The sequence below is a fragment of the Acinonyx jubatus genome, chromosome A3, assembly GCF_027475565.1.
Source record: "Acinonyx jubatus isolate Ajub_Pintada_27869175 chromosome A3, VMU_Ajub_asm_v1.0, whole genome shotgun sequence".
NCBI classification, from domain to species: domain Eukaryota; kingdom Metazoa; phylum Chordata; class Mammalia; order Carnivora; family Felidae; genus Acinonyx; species Acinonyx jubatus.
In genome coordinates, this window is record NC_069388.1 from 66,846,478 (window position 1) to 66,865,458 (window position 18,981).

Genomic DNA, 18,981 nt, shown 5'->3' on the forward strand with positions numbered 1-18,981 from the left:
AATGACACTTAGGAGGGACTCTAACATGACTGAACCCCAATTTTCTGGTGGTGATGAGCTGATAATACATTCCTAAGTTGGCTTTCCTTCTTTATTTTGTTCTCCTTAGTCATCCAATCTCTTTCCTTGGGTTTAGGTATAAAAATAAATTACTTGCATATAGTTCTTCCTCAGACGTGTTTTAGAGAACCTAGGCTAAGACAAATACCAGCTTACACTGAATCTCACATTTACATAGATTCCTTGATGGTTGCTATTTCCTTTTACTCCAAATCTGTCTCTCCTTGCACCCTAGCCCTGTTTCTCTTCCTTCTTCTACTGTAAAGTTTCTAGAAAGAGTTGTCTGCATCTGTTGTCTTTATTTTCTTGTATGCCGTTCCTTTTCCACCTGCTCCAAGATTTTTCATGATGCATCTCTCCACCAAAATTACTTTGTCATTCATCAAACGCACCAATCCATAACTAATAAATCTAATGAGCAATTTAAATTCTCATTTTTAAAAACCTTTTTCAGGAGAATTCAGTACTCTTTGTCAATATTCCTTTCCTGTTAGCTTTTGTCATTTTGCACTCATCTGTTGTTCTTCCTCTTAATTCATTTTATTTTATTTTTGACATCCCCTCATCCAGCTTTATTCTCAGCCTTTTCCTTTTTTCTCTATCATCTTGCTGGGAATATCTCATTTACCATGGCTTTAAGTACTATCAATATGGTGACAACTCAGATTCATACTTGACTTCTGACTGCTATAGTCTGTCTCTAATTAAAGTTTACTTTATATATTCTTCAGAATGTCTCATTGGCATAGAAAACTAATTTTTTTCCCTCATCCCCTCTGCCAAACTGTTCTCAATACTTCCTCATAAATAGCACTACCATCTATCATTTGTTGGTTACACATGTGACCATTAAACTTGGCTTCTTCTCTGCCCAACATCAATACATCTCTCAAAGTCCTCTTAGATTTCATTTCCAAGAGATTTCTTGATTCCATACAATTACTTCCAACACTACTGATACCATTCTAGAACAAGCCACCATTTTCTTTCCTCTAGGTCTCTGCCATAGATTTCCCATATAGGTAATCTTGTCTTTTTCGAACCCATTCTCCATACAGCATCCAGAGAATTCTTTTAAAGAATGTAAGTTAGATGGCTATCATCCTCTGCTTTTCTTTTGTTCTTTTCCATTATAGAGTTTATACTTCTTACTGCCTACTCTTGGACCTTATCTCGTGCCATCCTTCCAATGCACTTCAACACCAGTAGCTTTCACCCAGTTCCTCGGATACACTAAATTATTCCCTGTTCCCAGGCATTTGCCCATGCTCTATATGGAAGGCTGACCACCTGCTCCTTTCTTGGCCCACCTCAACTTATCCCTCAGGGCTCAGTTACAAATGTCATTTTCTTGGTGAAGAGCTCTCTGATTGCTGATTTAAATTAAGGCCCCTGATTTATTCCTGGTATAATCATGTCTTGTTTAGAACTTTTTCTTTTTCACATCCTTCAAAATTCTAAACTATATATTTTATTTATTCAATATCCATCTCTTCAACCAGATTGTGAATGACCTGAGCACAGAAATCATGTTTTTCCTGAAAAACAAAAACAGTGTTGGCACAGTGGTTGGCACATATAATTTGCTTGATGTTTATCAGGCCAGGCAATGTGCTATGTGCTGTCAAAAGATGAGCACTAAAAGGAATCATTCACTACCTGTGTTCATTACACCTAGTGGATCTGACATTATATGGATAGCAACCTGGCTCTGTCTCTTAATGAATTAGTATTACTTGTATAAAATTGAAGGAGGGAAGAATTTATGCTTATAAAAGAGAATGGTACATTATTTGCTATCAATAGCATGAGCTTCTGAAGCCACAATACTTAAGGGATATCTGTAAATGTCTATAGATGCACATGGAAATCTTTGGCTTTTATAGAAAACACACAGCAAAATGGCTAAAATTATTCCAGTAGTGCTAAGTTTAAGACACTTAAGAAGATCTAGTGACCATCTAGTGAGATGGATTATTGGTGATAACTCTATAGCTAAGACTCTCCATAACCCCAAGATAACTCAGGAAATGGAGTTCGGATGAACACTTAGTTTTCAATTCATTTTTCTCCTTTGATCAATAAATTCATGTCTGATGGAGGCTGGAAATGGGTAATCACCTACAAGCTCTGTCTCAATGGGTTTGCTTTGGTCAGATGACTGTTTGCTGCAAAATTATTTTGATTCACTCAACTGTGGTTTATCTTCGAAAACAGGTAAAGGCCTGAGGGTAAAATGTCAGCAAATTTAAGTCCTGCAGAAAGATCTTCTAAAGAAAAGCTTACAGTTCTCCTTTCTCAACAGCCAGTTTCACATTCTGAGCTGATGTTAACACCTTTCATGCCTGACTGTCCCTCATCTTGAGGTAATGAAAACGAGCACTGCTTCCATTGGGGTGAACTTAATGAGGTCCTTCTATTGCTGGAAACCATTCCCACTATGTGCTGCCATGTAAGAATATACTTGCCTTTTAGTACACATACTGCCAAAGCAAGTGTTATACTTGCCTTTTATGAACAGGTGACCCCACAGCTCTGAGGCTCATTGGTGAAAACATCAATTATGCTTTTATTAATCTCCAGGAGTGCTGGTGAGTTTTTAACTCTTAAATTGTGTGTGTTCTTAGTTTTATTGCATTGGAAAATATGCCTTCCTTCCATACAACCTCCATTCCATTCCATCCAAGAGTGGACACCAAAGACCATCTCTTGGTTCCAGAAAGCTTGCAGCTGAATTAAGCAGTTCAGGCTAGTACAGATGAAATACTCAGACAGGTCTAGTGCTAAACTGTGTATTATTTATTGAGTGTATTAAGAGTTCAGAGAAGGGGAGAGCAATTTGGGTTGGAACAGTCATGGAGGACTTCTTATAGGAAAGAAAAAAACCCAGATTTCTGAGTATAGAGCTTATTGGCCTGAATGAGAGAAGTGAACACATGTGGATAGACCACAGGAAGGGTGTGACAGAACAGAGGAAGATGGAACTGAAAGGGAAGGAGGAGGAAGCATCTCAAGAACCTTTACAACTAGGTAGGGAAGTGTAGACTTGATGGGTAAGTGATTGGAAGTCACTTTTGGATGCTGAAAGAGGATATAAGACTTAAGGACTCTCTAAGCAGAGGTGGCCCATGTTTCCACAATCGCATAACACTGGACTTAATAGTGGTGGCCAGGACAAACCAGTTGCTGGTTGAGACCCAACTGCATAACCCAACGAATGGAGAAAAGTCAGGAAGGAAAGATCCGCTTCATCACACATGCTAACAAAGAATGTAATTCTTTATCTCTATTCCACCCCAAATCCACCATGGAAGGGAGTGGTCAATTCTGAGACTGTGTGAATCAGCTCTTGTAATTGTGAACTGAGGCCAAAACAGAGTTCATGCCAGAGACTAGATGGCTCATTGAAATACTTCAGGAAAATTTGATTTTGATTTAGGAATGGTATGTTGCTGATTGTATGTCCAGGTTAGGGGTCTATAATTTTTGCCAAAGCACATTTCCTAGAAGCTAATGCTGAACTCTTTTCCTACCTCCTAATTGGTTTCCAATGATAAGGAATTTGTTCACACCTAATTTGAGTCTTTTTTTTTTTTTTTTTTTTGCTTTTTACATTTTTAATTCTTTAGTCTCCTAGATAAAATGAACTTTTTCCTTCTGACCACTCTGGGAGAAGATACTTATCCAATGATGGATAAGAAGGAGAACAGACTGCACTTAATTAATACATGAAAAGACTTGTTACTTTGGGCTCACTGATACTGAGATTTCTATAACTGCAGATCCTTAGCGATTGGGAATTTTGCATCTTTACATACACCACTATAAAAGAAGCTTAACATGTACTTTCTGAATCACTAAATAAAGATTGGTTAGGTGTAGAATCCCACAATCTTGGAGTTAGATGGCAGTGTGTAAGAAGCTCTGGTATAATGAAAAGGGCCTTGTACGTAAGATCAAAGACCCTGGATTTGAGTGCCTATCCTCTTACTAGTTGGATGATACTGAGTACTTCACTTGCCTTTTCAGAGCCTCAGTTTCTTTCTGTACAATGACTTTGTGTAAGGAACTACATGAGACAGTGGAGAGCCTGGTTTCCTGCCTCCCCAGCCTCATAACTTCAAAACTGGGACCATTTAACTCCTATTTAGCTTAAACTCACCTCAGCCCCCATAGAAAACAGACTCCTTAGCAATCAGGAGTGGGTAAGAGCATAGTGGTTGGGGGAGAGTTTAATGAACCCAAGGGAAGCATTTTAAAGAGCTCAGCCCTGTTAATGTGGCTGCATATTCTGTTTTGATCTAATATCCTGGCTTACTAATCAGGCTCTGGTCCTATTCTTAGGGCACAGAGCAAAGCTTTGAAACTAGTCAACTCTGAGGCTAGAGGATCTGGGTTCAAGTTCTGCCTGTACCACTTCTTAAGATGTGTGGCCTTAAGAGAGTTAGATGAAGTGTCTAGGTCTCAGATCCTTCATCTTGTACCCAAGAAAATAAAATGTACCTTACAGGAAACCTTAACACCATCCATGTTCAGGTACTCTTATTGGTCCTACTGCAACCTTGTATTCCAGTTGCCCTGAGACCCTACATGATTTCCAGGTTCTCCTAGGACCTGGACCATGTTTTGCTTTTTTCCAGTTCTCTTGGGTACTAAGATGCCATTTCCACATCCAGGGCAGTGTTGTCCCGATGGGGCTGCCATGGTGCCAGAGTGGGCTGGTCTATTAGCTGCTGCCCAAGGCTCCTTACTCTGTTGCAATACTTGGAAGCCATAGCTATATTTCCCAGATTCTTGCCACTTCCTCTCTCCGATTTCCTTTAGCAATTGCTGATAAATCTGCCTGAATCAACATTCTTGCCTGTCTGATTCTGTGTAGTTTCTGGGTCCTGATTATCACCTAGAGGTTTGTTGGTCATCTCGTGGAAAATTACTGTGAAGAGTGACAAAATTGAAGGCTTGGACATTTATAACAAAAATATAAGTGATCCAAATTGGTTGATACTTTCTGTGATAACAAATAATCTCAGAAATAGTGCTACAGAGCAGATATTTTTAAATTAGGCACATTTGGTTTGTCTTCTTAAGGGAAGGGTGATGCAATGCATTTGTAAGAAATCTGCTATGTAGAGACCATTTGGAAAAAATGGAAATAGTTAATTTATTGCTGAAAGTGATGCATGTCATCATTAGTGAAAACTCTAGTATTACACATTTTAAAAAGTAAGGAAATACAATTTTATTTTCTAACTGGCTAGAGTTTTTTCATTGTGTTTTGAACACATTCACTGGAAATACAAAAATGCAGTATCTTCCAAGTAGTTTGTAAGAACATTGGATTGAAATTAGGGAAGAAAACTTAGTAGCTCAATTTCATCAACATATTTACATAAAAGTAAAGGATAGAACCACTGAGTATGATGACCCAGGGAGTGTAGCTATAGGCTTGTCTGTTGGATTTACTTATTGTGATGATATTTTGTCTTCAGCTTTGACAGCCATTGAAATATGGTATGATACGACCTGTGGGTTGCTTTTCCAGTGTTAAACTAAGGATTAAAAAATAATGAAGCACATCCTATGACATTTTTTTCTCTAAAATATTTTTATTATAATTGAGAGAAAAACAGGCTTTTTGTGCCACATAAAATGTTATCTAGTGAGACAAGATGTAAATGTAAAAGCATATTATTTATTCAGCATTGTTTCATGCTTTAAAATATTTTTGTGTATATTTTGTAATGTATAAAATAATACTGTAATTGTATGTATATCCATTTTATAGAGTTATTTGGGAAGTATACTCATACATTTTTGTTTGTTTGCTGATGGGAGGAGGAATCAAGACCATACTGTCCAATACGTAGGACATTTTGCTTGGAAGGAGAAGCCTGTAATTCTGAAGGGCTGCCAGGTGGAAATGGTAATAGATTTGTGCTGTGTTGCTCTAGAAAGTAGGTATAGGATTAATAATAATAATGGTTAACATTTATTGAACATTTCCTATGCACCAGGCACCACACCAAGCACTTAACATTGATTATTTTATTTATTCCTGTTCTGTACCTTAGGAGACAAGTATCATTACCATCCTCATATCAGAGTGGTGGAGGAGGCTCAGCTGATAGAGGTCCAGTAACTTTCACAAAGCCACACATAAGGAGAGCAGAGCTAGAGGTTGAATCCACATCTTTCTGACTCTATATAGTTTGTGCTATTACCATTACCTGGCTTAGCATAATGATTGATTCTCATTCATTATGAAAGATGCCCACAAAAGAATGAATGGATTATATAGCTAAGCACTTGGTTCTTTACCTCTGGAAATATGTTCAACTAAATGACTGGAAGGGTTTCTTCATGAGGAGTGTGATATTTTAACTTGTAATAAATATTTCATCTATGTTCCCCTTCCTAGTCCAGAACTTTTGGGTTGGTGAACATGTGGAGATGTGGGGAGAGTGGTGGGCATGGGAGCTCTGAACCTTTTCCCCACATCTTTCCCTATTCATCTCTTCTATATGGCTGTTTCTGAGTTATATCCCTTTATAATAAGCTGGTAATCTAGTAAGAAAAATGTTTCGCTGAGGTTCTATAAGCCACCCTAGCAAGTTAGCTGAACCCAAGGAGGGATCATTGAAACTGACAATCTATAGCTGGTGGGTCAGAAGCACAAGTGTCAATCTGGACTTACAATTGACATCTGAAATGGGGACAATCCTGTAGGATTGAGCCCTTAATCTGTGGGATCTGATGCTATCTCCAGGTAGATGGTGTCAGAGTTGAATTGTAGGATACCTGGCTGGTGTCTGAGAATTTCTTGGATATGTTGTAGTGGGGGGGGGGGACCTACACATTAGAATTAGGTGTAGAATTGGAGGAGGGAGTTGAACTCTGTGACCTCTAAGATGCCTTTCAACTTAGAAACCTTGAGCATTTCTTTAGACAAACTATTTCCAGAAAATATAAATGATTCCTGTACAAAGGATAGGGTCTAATGGTCAAAGAAGTTTGGGAAATGCTGGATTAATAAGGGGTAAGCAGTGTCTTTCCTGAAGGATTCTCAGAGAGCCTTTACCATATTATTCATTATAAATGTCCAAGAGAAGGAAATAATGTGCTGGCTTTCCCCAAACACGTTCATCTTGGATGACTCCTTCATTGTAGAGTTATCTCCTGAGTTTGGTGTTTTCTTGTTGAACCTTGGAAACCCTGATAGAAGCTAAAATATTTATACTAATTCTTGGGAAATGCTGTTACTCTTTAGGACATGGTTGGCAAGCTGTCTGTTAGGCAGAGTATTCTATTAGCACCCTCCATTCCTCTCCCACGATATCAGAAAGTTGATAGTATAGAAAATCAGAACCACCTTGGTGAGAGGGTGCACTGTGTCAAGTGAACTTTGGCTCAATTTCTACTCTCATCTTCAGGCCTTTTAGGGTAGTCTTCTTTAGATTATCATTTTGAGAGGTAAGGTAAGATACCCTGAATAATGCCACTGCAAACCTATAGAATATGTTAGGTACATGATAAGATTCTTGCTTTCAGCGCAACAATTAACCTCTACATATATCACGTCTGAGTAGAAAAAAAATGTTCTCTAATGGCAAACTGAATCAAGGGAACTAAACTGAAAGTAAATATTAGGAAAAAAGGCCTGAATGTAAAAAATTAACATATGTGATGAGCTAATGTGCAGCCCTCACTGTTGATGTTATTTGTGCTTTGAATTTGGAGCATGTTGTAGGATACCTTTGTATCCTTAGCTAGCGCACATCTCAGTGTAGGATATTTAAATGCGTTTTGCCTGAGACACCAAGGGATGAGCGATGCTATGTTCTAGTTACATAATTCTTAACCTCTCCTGAAAATTAGGCAGGAAAACAGTTTAGAGATGCTGGGAGAGGGATTTCTGTGGACAATGGTGAATATGCCCTTCCCATCCCCCCACCATGAGGAAGTGTGGGCACTGCCTGCTCCTTCACTTAGGTTGAGAAACGGACCTGAAGAAGACCATGCGGCAGATTTCATAGCACTCTCCTCCTGCTTGGGGGATATAGTGACCAGTGTTTGACTTGGACCAAACTAGAGGCTAGTGGCAATAGACCAGACGATTGCTACTTGGGAAGTAACTGAAGTCCTAAGGGCTGGTTACACAGGTCACAATTCTGACCCAGTCTTCTATTTTACAAAGGAAGGACTGGAAAAGAACCGTGACTTACATTTGTGTAACACATATGATTGACAAAGCTTTTTGTATGATCTTGTTTGACCTTACAGTAAGTTTCTGAGATGAACATGAATATGATTCTTGTCTTACAGATAAGGGAGGCAGTGCTCACAGATAGTAAAAAAAAAAAAAAAAAATCAAATTTCTAGACTCAGAGTAGAAAGAATCATAGTTAAAACTTAGCAATTACCTTAACAAGTGTTAGGCAGCATTGTAAAGGCCTTACTGTATTGAAGTCCTTTAGTCCTGCCCACACTCCAGGAGAAAGATACTATTAAAAGCTCCATTTTATAGATAACTGACACCTGGAAGCCTCAGTTTCCTTGACTTGTCTGCTAGAAAGTGCAAAAAAAACCGGCATCTGAACTCAGGAACTCTGGCCCCTGGGCCTTTCCTGTGGTGTTCTTTCCATTATAGCACATTGGCTACATAAGGATTTTTAAACCATAAAGATCTCTCTAGGTTAGTTTCACTGCCAACAGAGCATTGCCAAGTGGCAACCTTTTGGGACCTTCTTGGATGCCAATGTAAGAATAACTTTAATCATACTACCAATTTGTGATAAGCAGTTACTTTTAAAATACATAGGGGAGTCGCAAAAGAGTTAATATTTTAAACAGTTTGCACACCCTTCCTCACAACTCAATTCTAGCATTAATTATTTAGAAAGCTATTTCTTAGGTACACTTTGACTTAGCCTGAGTAGATGATCACAAGTTCCAAATGGCAAACATTAATAAGGTGTTAGTGTTGTGCTCAGAACACGAGTACATCATTTTGGCTTCATCCATGCTCTATACCTTACCTGCTGTGGTGTGCCAGAAAGTGGGATAAATTGGTTTGGAGTCAGACATTCCTCATTTCTATTCTATCGAGTACACAATCTCTGAGTTTCAAAATCCTCATTTGTAAATTGGGGAAAATATATGCCTTCTGTTTTTTGAAGATTGGAAGATGAGATGAGTTGTGTGACCAAAATACCTAGTCTGGGGTCTGCCGTGTAGTAGATGCTCAATCAGTTATCAGTTTCCCTGTTCCTTGTGGCCCGGGATCATTTCTTAATCCCATTTTGTGAGTTTCGGCAATTCAGTCATCCTCTATGAACCTTAAATTTGCCACCTGTGAAATGGAACCATCAGAAAATATCTCACAGGCTTTTCTAAGACTTCTTCAACCAATACCAGTGCAAGTGCTTCCTAAATTATGATTCCTGTTATCTACCCCCAAATCATTCAGCATGGCCTTGTATAGTTAGCAGATCTTATATTTGTTGTTGCATTAAACTTCAAAAGCAATCCCAAACTGTTTCATCTTCTGTTCTTTTCCTTTTTTACAACAACCTTCAGAAGGAGAGACAAACATTATTTTTCTCATTATCATACTTGAGGCCCAGAGGGCTACTTGCTTACAACTTCTCACAGGAGGACCAGGGCCGGAACCTGGGTCTGTGGCTCTCATTGGTGTCTTGCCAAGTGAATCTGCGTCCATGTGGCTCCTGTGGTTTGTTCCTTGCCTAGAGAGACCTTGCTGTGTGACTTTTGTTAGGGGGGCACCTGATTTATTCCCCCACAGTCCCCTAAACATCTTGCTTTCTTCCTAGCACTGCTATCTTTGAAACCCAAACTGGTGACGGAGGAGTTTGTCGTCTCTTGACCTCAGCACGTTTTGCAGAGTGTTTACTATGGGTGAGCTCATGATTCAGCCACAGAAGAAAATTTTTGTAATGTCTACTGGAGATGAAAATATTCTTCCTTGGAACATTTGTTGCTTGAGTGTTCATACTCTGTAATGCCCCAAGACAATCTTCTAAAAACAGCAGCGGCTTCCCTTCCACTACACAAACAGAAAGGTTCAAACTCAGGCCTGCTTTGTTATTATGGGCCAACTGTGTGCAAACACTATGTCCTGCAGGGGGCCCAGAGATGAATTAAACAGCCCTTGCTCTGGATTTTCTGACAATAGAATCGGGTGATATTCTCTCCCCTCCCTTCATTGTTTCCCAGCCTGAGCTGCCTGATCTGGCTGGCTGTTGCATCCCCTGGGCTGCATTCCTTCTGCACACATACCTGGGGAAGACCACTTCCCAGATGGACATGTCCAGAGTTTGGGAGCAGTGGATCTATTCTGCTAGAACATGCACTTGTTCTTAGCTGACAGCCTAAGAACACATATTCTTAAAGAGAAAGGTGAGCTAAATGAGGGCAGCAAGGAAAAAATGGGTCCCTCAACAAGTGTGAGAGGGAGGCGAGAACCAGGTGCGTGGGAGCTGCACAGCCAGCATCCTCCAAAAGGAAAAAATCCATAGCTAAGGGCTCTTTTTTGTGCCCTGAGCTGGGGATACAGCTATGAAGATGACCTGGTCCCAACTTGGAGTAGCATAGAATCTTGTAGTAACTAGAGTTCGCTCGAGTGTCACACTCCTCCCAGTCATTGTCCTGCCTGCCCCTGCAGCACACTGCCCACCTAAAAGGATTGGCCATCACTGTCTTGAGGAAGCAGAGGTGATGCTAGCACTGAGGAAGAAATCAGGACTGAGCTTCACGCAACTCATCTGAGAATTGTTTCTCTCTGAACCCTTGCTAGACTTGTCCTTACAGCTGACTTTTGGTGATGATAGATGGGCCTTATTTCAAAATTAATGAGGTGAGGACACACCTACCTCATGAGAAGGTGTATCCTATGAAAATATAATTCAGAGACTCTTTAAGTGGGTGGAATATGGTTACCTAGGTGCTATTGGAGTTGATTCTGTGGGACTGATCGCTCCCTCCCTGAACCTTCCATACCTGGGAGTCTACCATTATCAGTTCTTGGGTTTCACATTGCCTTTTCTAGGCTCCTGTTTGAAAAATGGAAATACCCCTAGGAAGAACATCAAGACCCGAACATTGAGGTACACTGATGGATCAAATAATTGTCTTGCTGATGGATGAGACTTGGGTTTCTTGTAGGAAAAAACATAGTAAACAAATTAGAGGAATGAGGAGAGGAGGTGAGCATATGAAAACATCACCATCCTGATGATCAGGCCCTTGGTAGAAGGAAGTTCTTGCCCTCCTTGAGTGGACATGCTCAGGCTGAAATCTCATCCTGAAACTCAGTGTTTCAGAACGCAAGTCTGATCATATTTTCCTAGCATTGACAACAGCAGGCAAAGTTGGCTCTGCTAGACAGATAACTGATAAAATAAGCAATTGTATAATTTCCATTGTGCCCAAACATTTTTGTAGTCATGACAACATCCTTAGATTCTTACAGCCCTGACAGCCAGGGAGATGGCTAATAATTTCTTTCCAATAATCACCAGCCTCTGTGTAAGAGGACTATTGGGCCCCATTGCAGGATGGTTCTGTGTGAGAGGTGCTGAGGGAGAGGCACTAGAGGGAAGGGAGGCTTTGGGGATTATTCAAGGTAAGGGGCAAAAAAAAAAAAAATCACTGCAGTCACTTGGGTGACTGACCTAGAGGTAAATCATGTGCCAACGATCCTTTTTTGGAAACGTGTCTCCAATTGAACCCATTCCTCCAGGTGCCACCGTTATTGTACCCCCAGGATTATAGCAGTTGCTCCTTAGTAGGTCTCCATTGTGTGTATCATCTGTACCCTGCTACTGGTCAATCTACAGTTCAAATCATTGTCATCTTGTCATGTTGCTGCTCAAAATTTCATATAGCTTATTCACAACTTACTGTATTAGGCCTGAGCTCCCCTGCCTTAATTACTTTTTTCTAATCTTGCCAAACCCAATCTATCCTATCCTGTCTTTCCAAATTTTATTTATCCCTTAAGTTATAGCTAAGATCATCCTACCTCCATCAAGCTTCCTCTGACTACTCCGGCCCAAAGCATTGGGCTTTATGACCAGTACCACACAGCCCTACAGGTGTGTTGTTGCCAGGGATTAATGCATGCTAGGCCTTTTCTCCAGAAAAGACTGAATTCTGTGAGAGCTGTCCATAGATGTCTCCTGCATCTCTCAAAAAAGGCTATCTTTTCCATCTTTTCTCAACTGCCCTTTCTAAAACATTACTGTCTACTTGGTCTGCTTTTTTTTATCTTTCTTAATACCACTAACACCATGTAACATTATCCAACATTGTCTCTTAAGCTAGAATATAAATTCCATAAAGGCAGAGGCTTTAACTGTTTTGGAATCTTTTGTATACCCAACAAATACTACAAAGCTGAGAATATAATATGACCTCAATAAATGATTGTTGAATGATTGAATGAGTTTTTATTTATTAGCCAATTCACATCCAAAATTATGGAGAAGAAAAGGGGAGGTACCAATCCTTTCCACTATGTACATGCTGCCATAACTTCTAAAAATGAACCCTCATATGGTCTTTTTCCTATTAGAATAGACAGCCAAACGTTGAACAGCAAGAGTAATCCAATTCATAGGGATATTGTGCATTCCTGTCAGAAGAGCCCTGTAATCAGGGACTACAGGCAAGGCCAGCTTACTGCTGCAAAATGCATGGGCTGTTACTACGCGGCCAACTTCTTGGATTGCTGTGAGATTCAAATGCAATGAAGAATGGCAAAAAGGGTTAAATTGTAAATCAAGATAAAAATGGGAATCATTATTCAACCAGCTGGTGGTGTGAAGAACTGGAATTAATTTTGATAAAGACAGCAAGGAATACTCTGGACCACAAGTATTGAAAATAAACATCAAAAGGAGGTGTCAGGAGCTCTATTAGAACTCTGAAGGATAATATGGTTTTCATTGTTTGGAACGGCCTTTCTGGATATGTCAGGGCCTCAGTAAGAAGGATGCCTTTCTCCTTTGAGAAACACAAATGATATATTTCCACATTGGAATACTGGTCAGTGGATCTTTCCAAAAGAAAAGTTAAAAAGACTTTCAAAAATTTTAGGAAACTTGGCAGGGAAAAAAAATCCACAATCACTATTGTCATCATCATCGTCATCAAATTAATCCTTTGAAAAATCTCAAAAGGTAGGTATTGCTTTCTTTTCTTTAAGCATAGGGGAGAACTGTGGTGCGAAGAGAATGACGTCTCTTACACGGACTTCCCTTAGCTAGTAAATGATAGGGTCAAGAATTTAACAAAAAATGCCAACATTTACTGAGGATTTTCTTAATGTCAGTCATTGTTGTTTGCAATGCAATGCAAAGGTGCAGGTAGTGCTATTCCTGGTTTATAGTAAATAAGACTGGGACCTAGAGAAGTTAAGCCATTACCTAAGGTCACATAACTAAGGAGAGCAGGAGCCAAGACCTGAGTCTAGACAGGTGGCACTGGTATCTATGTGCTTCTGCATTACTGTGTGATGCTTCCTGTGTCCCTGGCCACTGTTCTTTGAGATGCCCAACATATGGTTCAACTTTTACAATCAGAGAAGCTACTTTCATTACCCTTACTAAATGAAATGAGGGAGGAATACAGAATAGAGAGAAGGAGACTTGGGGGGAGGGATTGCTAGGGTGAGTCCCAGTGAAGGCTCTCCTGGAATTACCTGGCTGGAGAAAGCAGATGGTGTGGGTGTTGTTAATAGGCATCCTAAGGAGGGTCTAACAAGCCTGCATGTGACTAGAAGATGGTTGTCAATTGGGGAGGGGTCCCACTCAGCTGTGCGAAGGGTTTGCTCAGATGAAATTAGGGTTTATTGAGTAGTAAAGAGCAACATCCAGCTGCCTGAGAATTTCATTGACAGGATGCAAAGGCAGGAGAATATTGTGTAAACCTTATTTACAGATCAATAGATAATCTTTCATACACAAAAGGTCAGCTCCAGGAAGGCAGAGCAGTAAAAAAAGAAATATTGCCTGCAAATACAATATTGACTTAAAAAATGCACCCAGATGAATCCTTTGATGTATATTCTTCTAGTCAAAGTACATTTCTTTATTCATGAGGTTTTTTTTTTCCTAACCACTTCAGGTTTCTCAGTGAAGTATGAAGACCGTGATGAAGAACACTGATTTCTAGTTGTCTTGAATTCTGTGCCATCAAATGATCAGCATGAAATGGAATCAATGCTGAAAAATGCAAAACAACATTCCTGTGTGTGTGTGTGTGTGTGTGTGTGTGTGTGTGTGTGTGTGTGTTTGTGAATTAGGATGCTCAAGTCAAATAGAAACTCACCCCTAACCCCTTGTAATTTCCTGCTTTGGTGGCTGTGATGATGATAAACATTTATCCTGGCTTCAGGAAATAAACAACTATTCAATCCTACTGGTTCCCTCTGGATTCCTTCATTCATTTTGTATTTCTTCTTTGCCCTTAAGCAAGTAGTTCATCATCCCAAAGAATATCTGAAATCGTTGCCATCCACCTATACCTGACTGCTGGATTGTGAGGCCATTTATGACTGCTGCTCAGACACAAGTAAGCATGGGAGAAGGAAGCCTAACTGGGCTTTGTTTCCCTGATAGAATCTTTCAGATTAGGGGTCCAACTAACTTAGATACCTTATCAGTATGGGAAATTTTTCAAAGGGCCACAGTCTGAGCCCTGAATAGAAATATTGCTGGTAGAAAGTGCCTTTGGGGTGGTTGCTCCAATCTCTGGGTCATTGTGTGCCACATCTGAAGGAAGGATGCACAGCTGGGAAAAGTCCACCCTCATCAATAAGTCAAAAGGCTTAAGATGGACAACTCTTCCTCTTAACTTCCTGATGGAGAAAGGCATGGCAGTGGCTGTGAAAGAATTTTCTATGCTGTAGAATTATATAAATACATTTTCCAGAGTAACCAAGGAGGATCCTTTGACAATGACACAATTACTTCCAACTGCTTACAAGGTCTTTTCTTGCTGCACTGAGAAATCAGGTTTCAAATGCTCTGAGAACAATAACCTCCTCTTATGAAAGGATGTGGCTGGAATCGGCCACCTACAGCTTTGTCTAGACTTGATGGGGAACCAGAGGGACAGGGGACTACTCAACCCCTCAAAGGGAGAAAAGGATCCAGAGGGGAGGCTGGATTTCATGACTGATGGTATAGATTTTAGCCTCTTTCAGAGTCAAAGTCATAGCTTGGCCCCTCTATTTGGCCAAAGTTTCCATTCCTCCCACCTGGGGCTATGCCTTCCATGCTCACATCCTCCCAAGTTCCTCCCCAGCTCTTACCCCCTAGAAGGAGGACTGAGGGTCCTTATTCATAAGAGTGAATGGTGGTGACTACCAGGTGTGGGCCAGTATTGGGTCTAATTCTGGATATCTTGATTTCAAACTTTGCAATGATTCCTCATCCCTTATTTACTTGCTTCCAGCCCACCATTCTGGCTATTGTTCATACTGTTACTATCAAGTGCTCTAGAATATGTATGTGAGGGGGTTGTTTTCTTTTTGGATCTATCTTCTGCAGGAGTGCTTTTCATTACATGCATGTGAATGGCAGTTCCCCTGTGGATTCATTTGCATGTCCTAAGGTGATTATATTTTGTTATTGAAGGCTCTGTGGCCCCCACATCCCACTTGGACTTTTCTAAGAGAAAAGGGAGAGAAAGAAGGAAGAAGGTAGTTGGGAGGGAAAGAAGAAAAGAGGAAGGAATGAAAGAAGTCAGTTGGGTAACAGGTGCTAATAATTTTGTACAGTTGTTTATAGTTTACATACTGAGAAACAATTTGTAAAATGTTTTTGGCAGGCATCATCTTATTTTTCACAAGCACCCTATTTACAGATATGGAAACTGAGGCTTAGAGAAGGTAATTGGGTATCTAGCTAATAAATAACAATATCCCACCTGGAATCCAGTCCTTCTGCCATCATACATAGTTTTCTTTTCTATAATGCTTCATGAAATGTAAAGGCATTTCCTAAACTTGTTTTTTTGAACTTAAGACAAACACTGTAAGAGCTGAAGGTCTTGGTGGCCACCATAACTCTATTCAGTCCTTACTGGACTTTTCTTGAGGGTGGACTGGTAGACTTTGGTTGGCTAGAAATAATCATCCTACAAAGTACTCGGTACATATATTAATATTTTTGAACACTTCATGGTTTATGTAATATTTTCCTATGTAAATCTCACTTGAGGGTCCTATAAGCCAAGTGGGTCTCAGAAGTCCAGCAAATGACCCAAAAGTAAATGGTGGGATGAGGATGAAGTCTTAGTTTTTTTTTTCTTTAATGCTCATGCCTTCTATTATTCCATATTTCCTCCACTGTTCTGTGCCTAGTCTGCTAATCTGCAGACAGTATAGTAAAGTCCATTTAGGGATCCAACACACCCAAGTCTGAAAATAGAAGAGGTCATAACCCTGACCTCTGAGCATGATGGGCTCTATTTGGGGGGGCACAGTGTAAAATGAAAATTCAGGGCCCTTTGTTAAAAAAAAATATATAAGCATTTCAAGACTGTGGAAGCAGGAAATTAAACCTAGTGTGAGGCTCTCTGAATGTAGGGTGCTTTTGAGCATGGAACCCTGTGTGACTGTATGGGCAGCATGCCAATGAAGCTAGTCCTGCCTCTGACATTAACTCAGGAGTGGATGACCTTAACTCTTTCTCAGATCCTTCCTGGAGCTTCTATCAGGGAGGGGAAGTTACATGTCATATAGACTCTGTTCTGTTAAACCTTTTATTCTTGTAGAGATGAGGCACACAAAGGCCCAGTGTTGCTCATTGAACCTACTAACTCCAGTTCTCAGGGATCAAAACTTAAGGACAAAGTATCACTAGCAAGTAATGTTGATGTGAGCATTTACTGTGTGACAGGCACTGTATAAAACTTTTTTACATCCTTTAAATTGTTTGCAAAGATGGCCTCAATTCTCTATCCTTACTTGGATCAACACATCTTATATTGTGACTGTGAAGCTTTTCCCATGAAAAAATGGAGTGCATTTCTCTATGTCTTGAATCAGAGCTGGCCGCATGAGTTGGTCTGGCTAATAAAATGCTTCAGAATAGATGGCATACTAGTTCAGGGGGTAGGTCTCAAGAGGCTTGCAAGCTTGAGCTCTTTCTGTTGGAACCCCAGGACTGCCATTAGAGCAAGCCTATGTTAGGCTGCTGGAAATGAGCTCCACTTGGTATTGTCATCTCAACTGAGACCATCTAGGGCAGCCTGCCCCCAGTTGACCTGCCACCTAACTGTAATTGCTTAACCGAGCTTAGCTGAGGTCAAACAGTCCAGGTCAGGAGAACCATTCCACAGATAAACTCACAGACAGGTGAGAGATGATAGCTGTTGCTTTAAAACTGTGTGTGGGGGGAGGGGCTTAGGTAGTTATGCATTATTATGCCAATAGGTAACAGATACATACTATTACCATTGTTATTTCCATTCTTGTGGTAGGGAAATAAGGAAATAAGCAAATAAGCATCAAGACATTAGGTTGTAGCCTGTGACCAGTGGCTAGTAAATGGGCTTACTGTGACTTCTAGCCTAAGTCCTTATTGGTTACTTTGTGGGGTCCTTTCATAGCACTCTGGGCTCTGTCAAGCACTCAGCTATTTGGAAAGGTATTTGAATGGAAGAAGCAGTGATTTTGCTGATGGGGCTCAAACACCAGGAATCTCTCTGCTGGTAAAATACCATGTCTATTACTAACTAAAACTTAAAAAATAAAACACTGTAAGTTATCAAAGAAAAAATGCATATATGCAGAACAAAAGGGATGTCTTTGAGGTTAAGGTAACAAGCTAAATGCTAGCACAAATTTTGGCTGTATCTTATTAATAACACTAAATTATGACTGAGTTATGCAAGAGGTCCATGTGAAATTACATTAATGCAAATGGAATTCTTTATGTTTGTTTTTGTAAATGAAAACAAAAATGCAGTTATATTAGTGGAACTCACATATTAAACTAAAAATCTACCAGCAAGTGTCTCCCCTCCATGTCTAGGTAACCCCACATCTTTTATAAAAAGCAGTTGCCCCCCAGAGTAACAAGTAGACATTGTGCTAAACCAGGAATACACAATTCGTTTATAGTGGCCGCACCAGAATATAAGAGTTCTTACAAATATCGGAGGTTGGGAAGGTTCTGGAAGGCATCAGTGTCGATGTATAGTAGGTTGTTGGCCTTTTCAATTCTACTGTAAAACAGAAAAGAATATATACATGAGCTCAACTGTAAGGAATGCTGTAGTATTTTTCACATTATGCAAAGAGTATATCACTTATTCACTCACCCATCCATCTATCCATCCATCATTTCAACAAAAAAGTTTAGAACACATGCAGTGTTTTCACTATGCTAAGTTGTTCAAACTAAATATTAACCCATTTTGCTTTCATAACTAATGTCCTCTTGGGACATTAAACATAGCCAAACAAAACACTTTCTGAGTTTGTCTTTTTCACCCAGCACACTGTGTCTTTAACCAGTAAGTGTCTCTCAGGGTCTAAGGAGGCTAAGAAGGCAGGGATGAGACTGACCTGGGAAATGGAGATTTTGTCTGATTTGGAGACAAGAGAGTAGGGAACAGAAAACAAAAGAAGGTGAAAAGAAGATGGCAGGAAGCAAAAGGGTGAAGCAAAAGGAGATTGGAGAAAGAGTAAAGAGGCAAAGGAAAGCAAAGATCAGGTGAAAAGCAGTGGACATCTGATTTTAATCATGCAATTGTAGCAGGAAGTAGTTGGGAACGTGTTGCTGATTCCCTTCATGCTGTAGACTGAGGCTGCTTTCACAGCTCATGAGAAGTGGTGACTTTTGCCCTTGTTGTCTTTAGCTGTGTCCTGATCAATAGTCTGGAGGTGAA

General features: G+C 40.0%; 1 protein-coding gene across 2 annotated transcripts in view; it reads right to left on the minus strand.

The window, feature by feature from the left end:
* The window catches only part of FSHR (follicle stimulating hormone receptor), a 171,927-nt gene that overhangs the window by 33,175 nt on the left and 119,771 nt on the right, over window positions 1-18,981 (minus strand). For both annotated transcript variants that reach the window (XM_027072494.2, XM_015074692.3), the window contains one exon: window positions 18,241-18,315. In XM_027072494.2, the coding sequence (XP_026928295.1) occupies window positions 18,241-18,315 (75 nt within the window). The remainder of the gene's footprint in view (window positions 1-18,240; window positions 18,316-18,981) is intronic.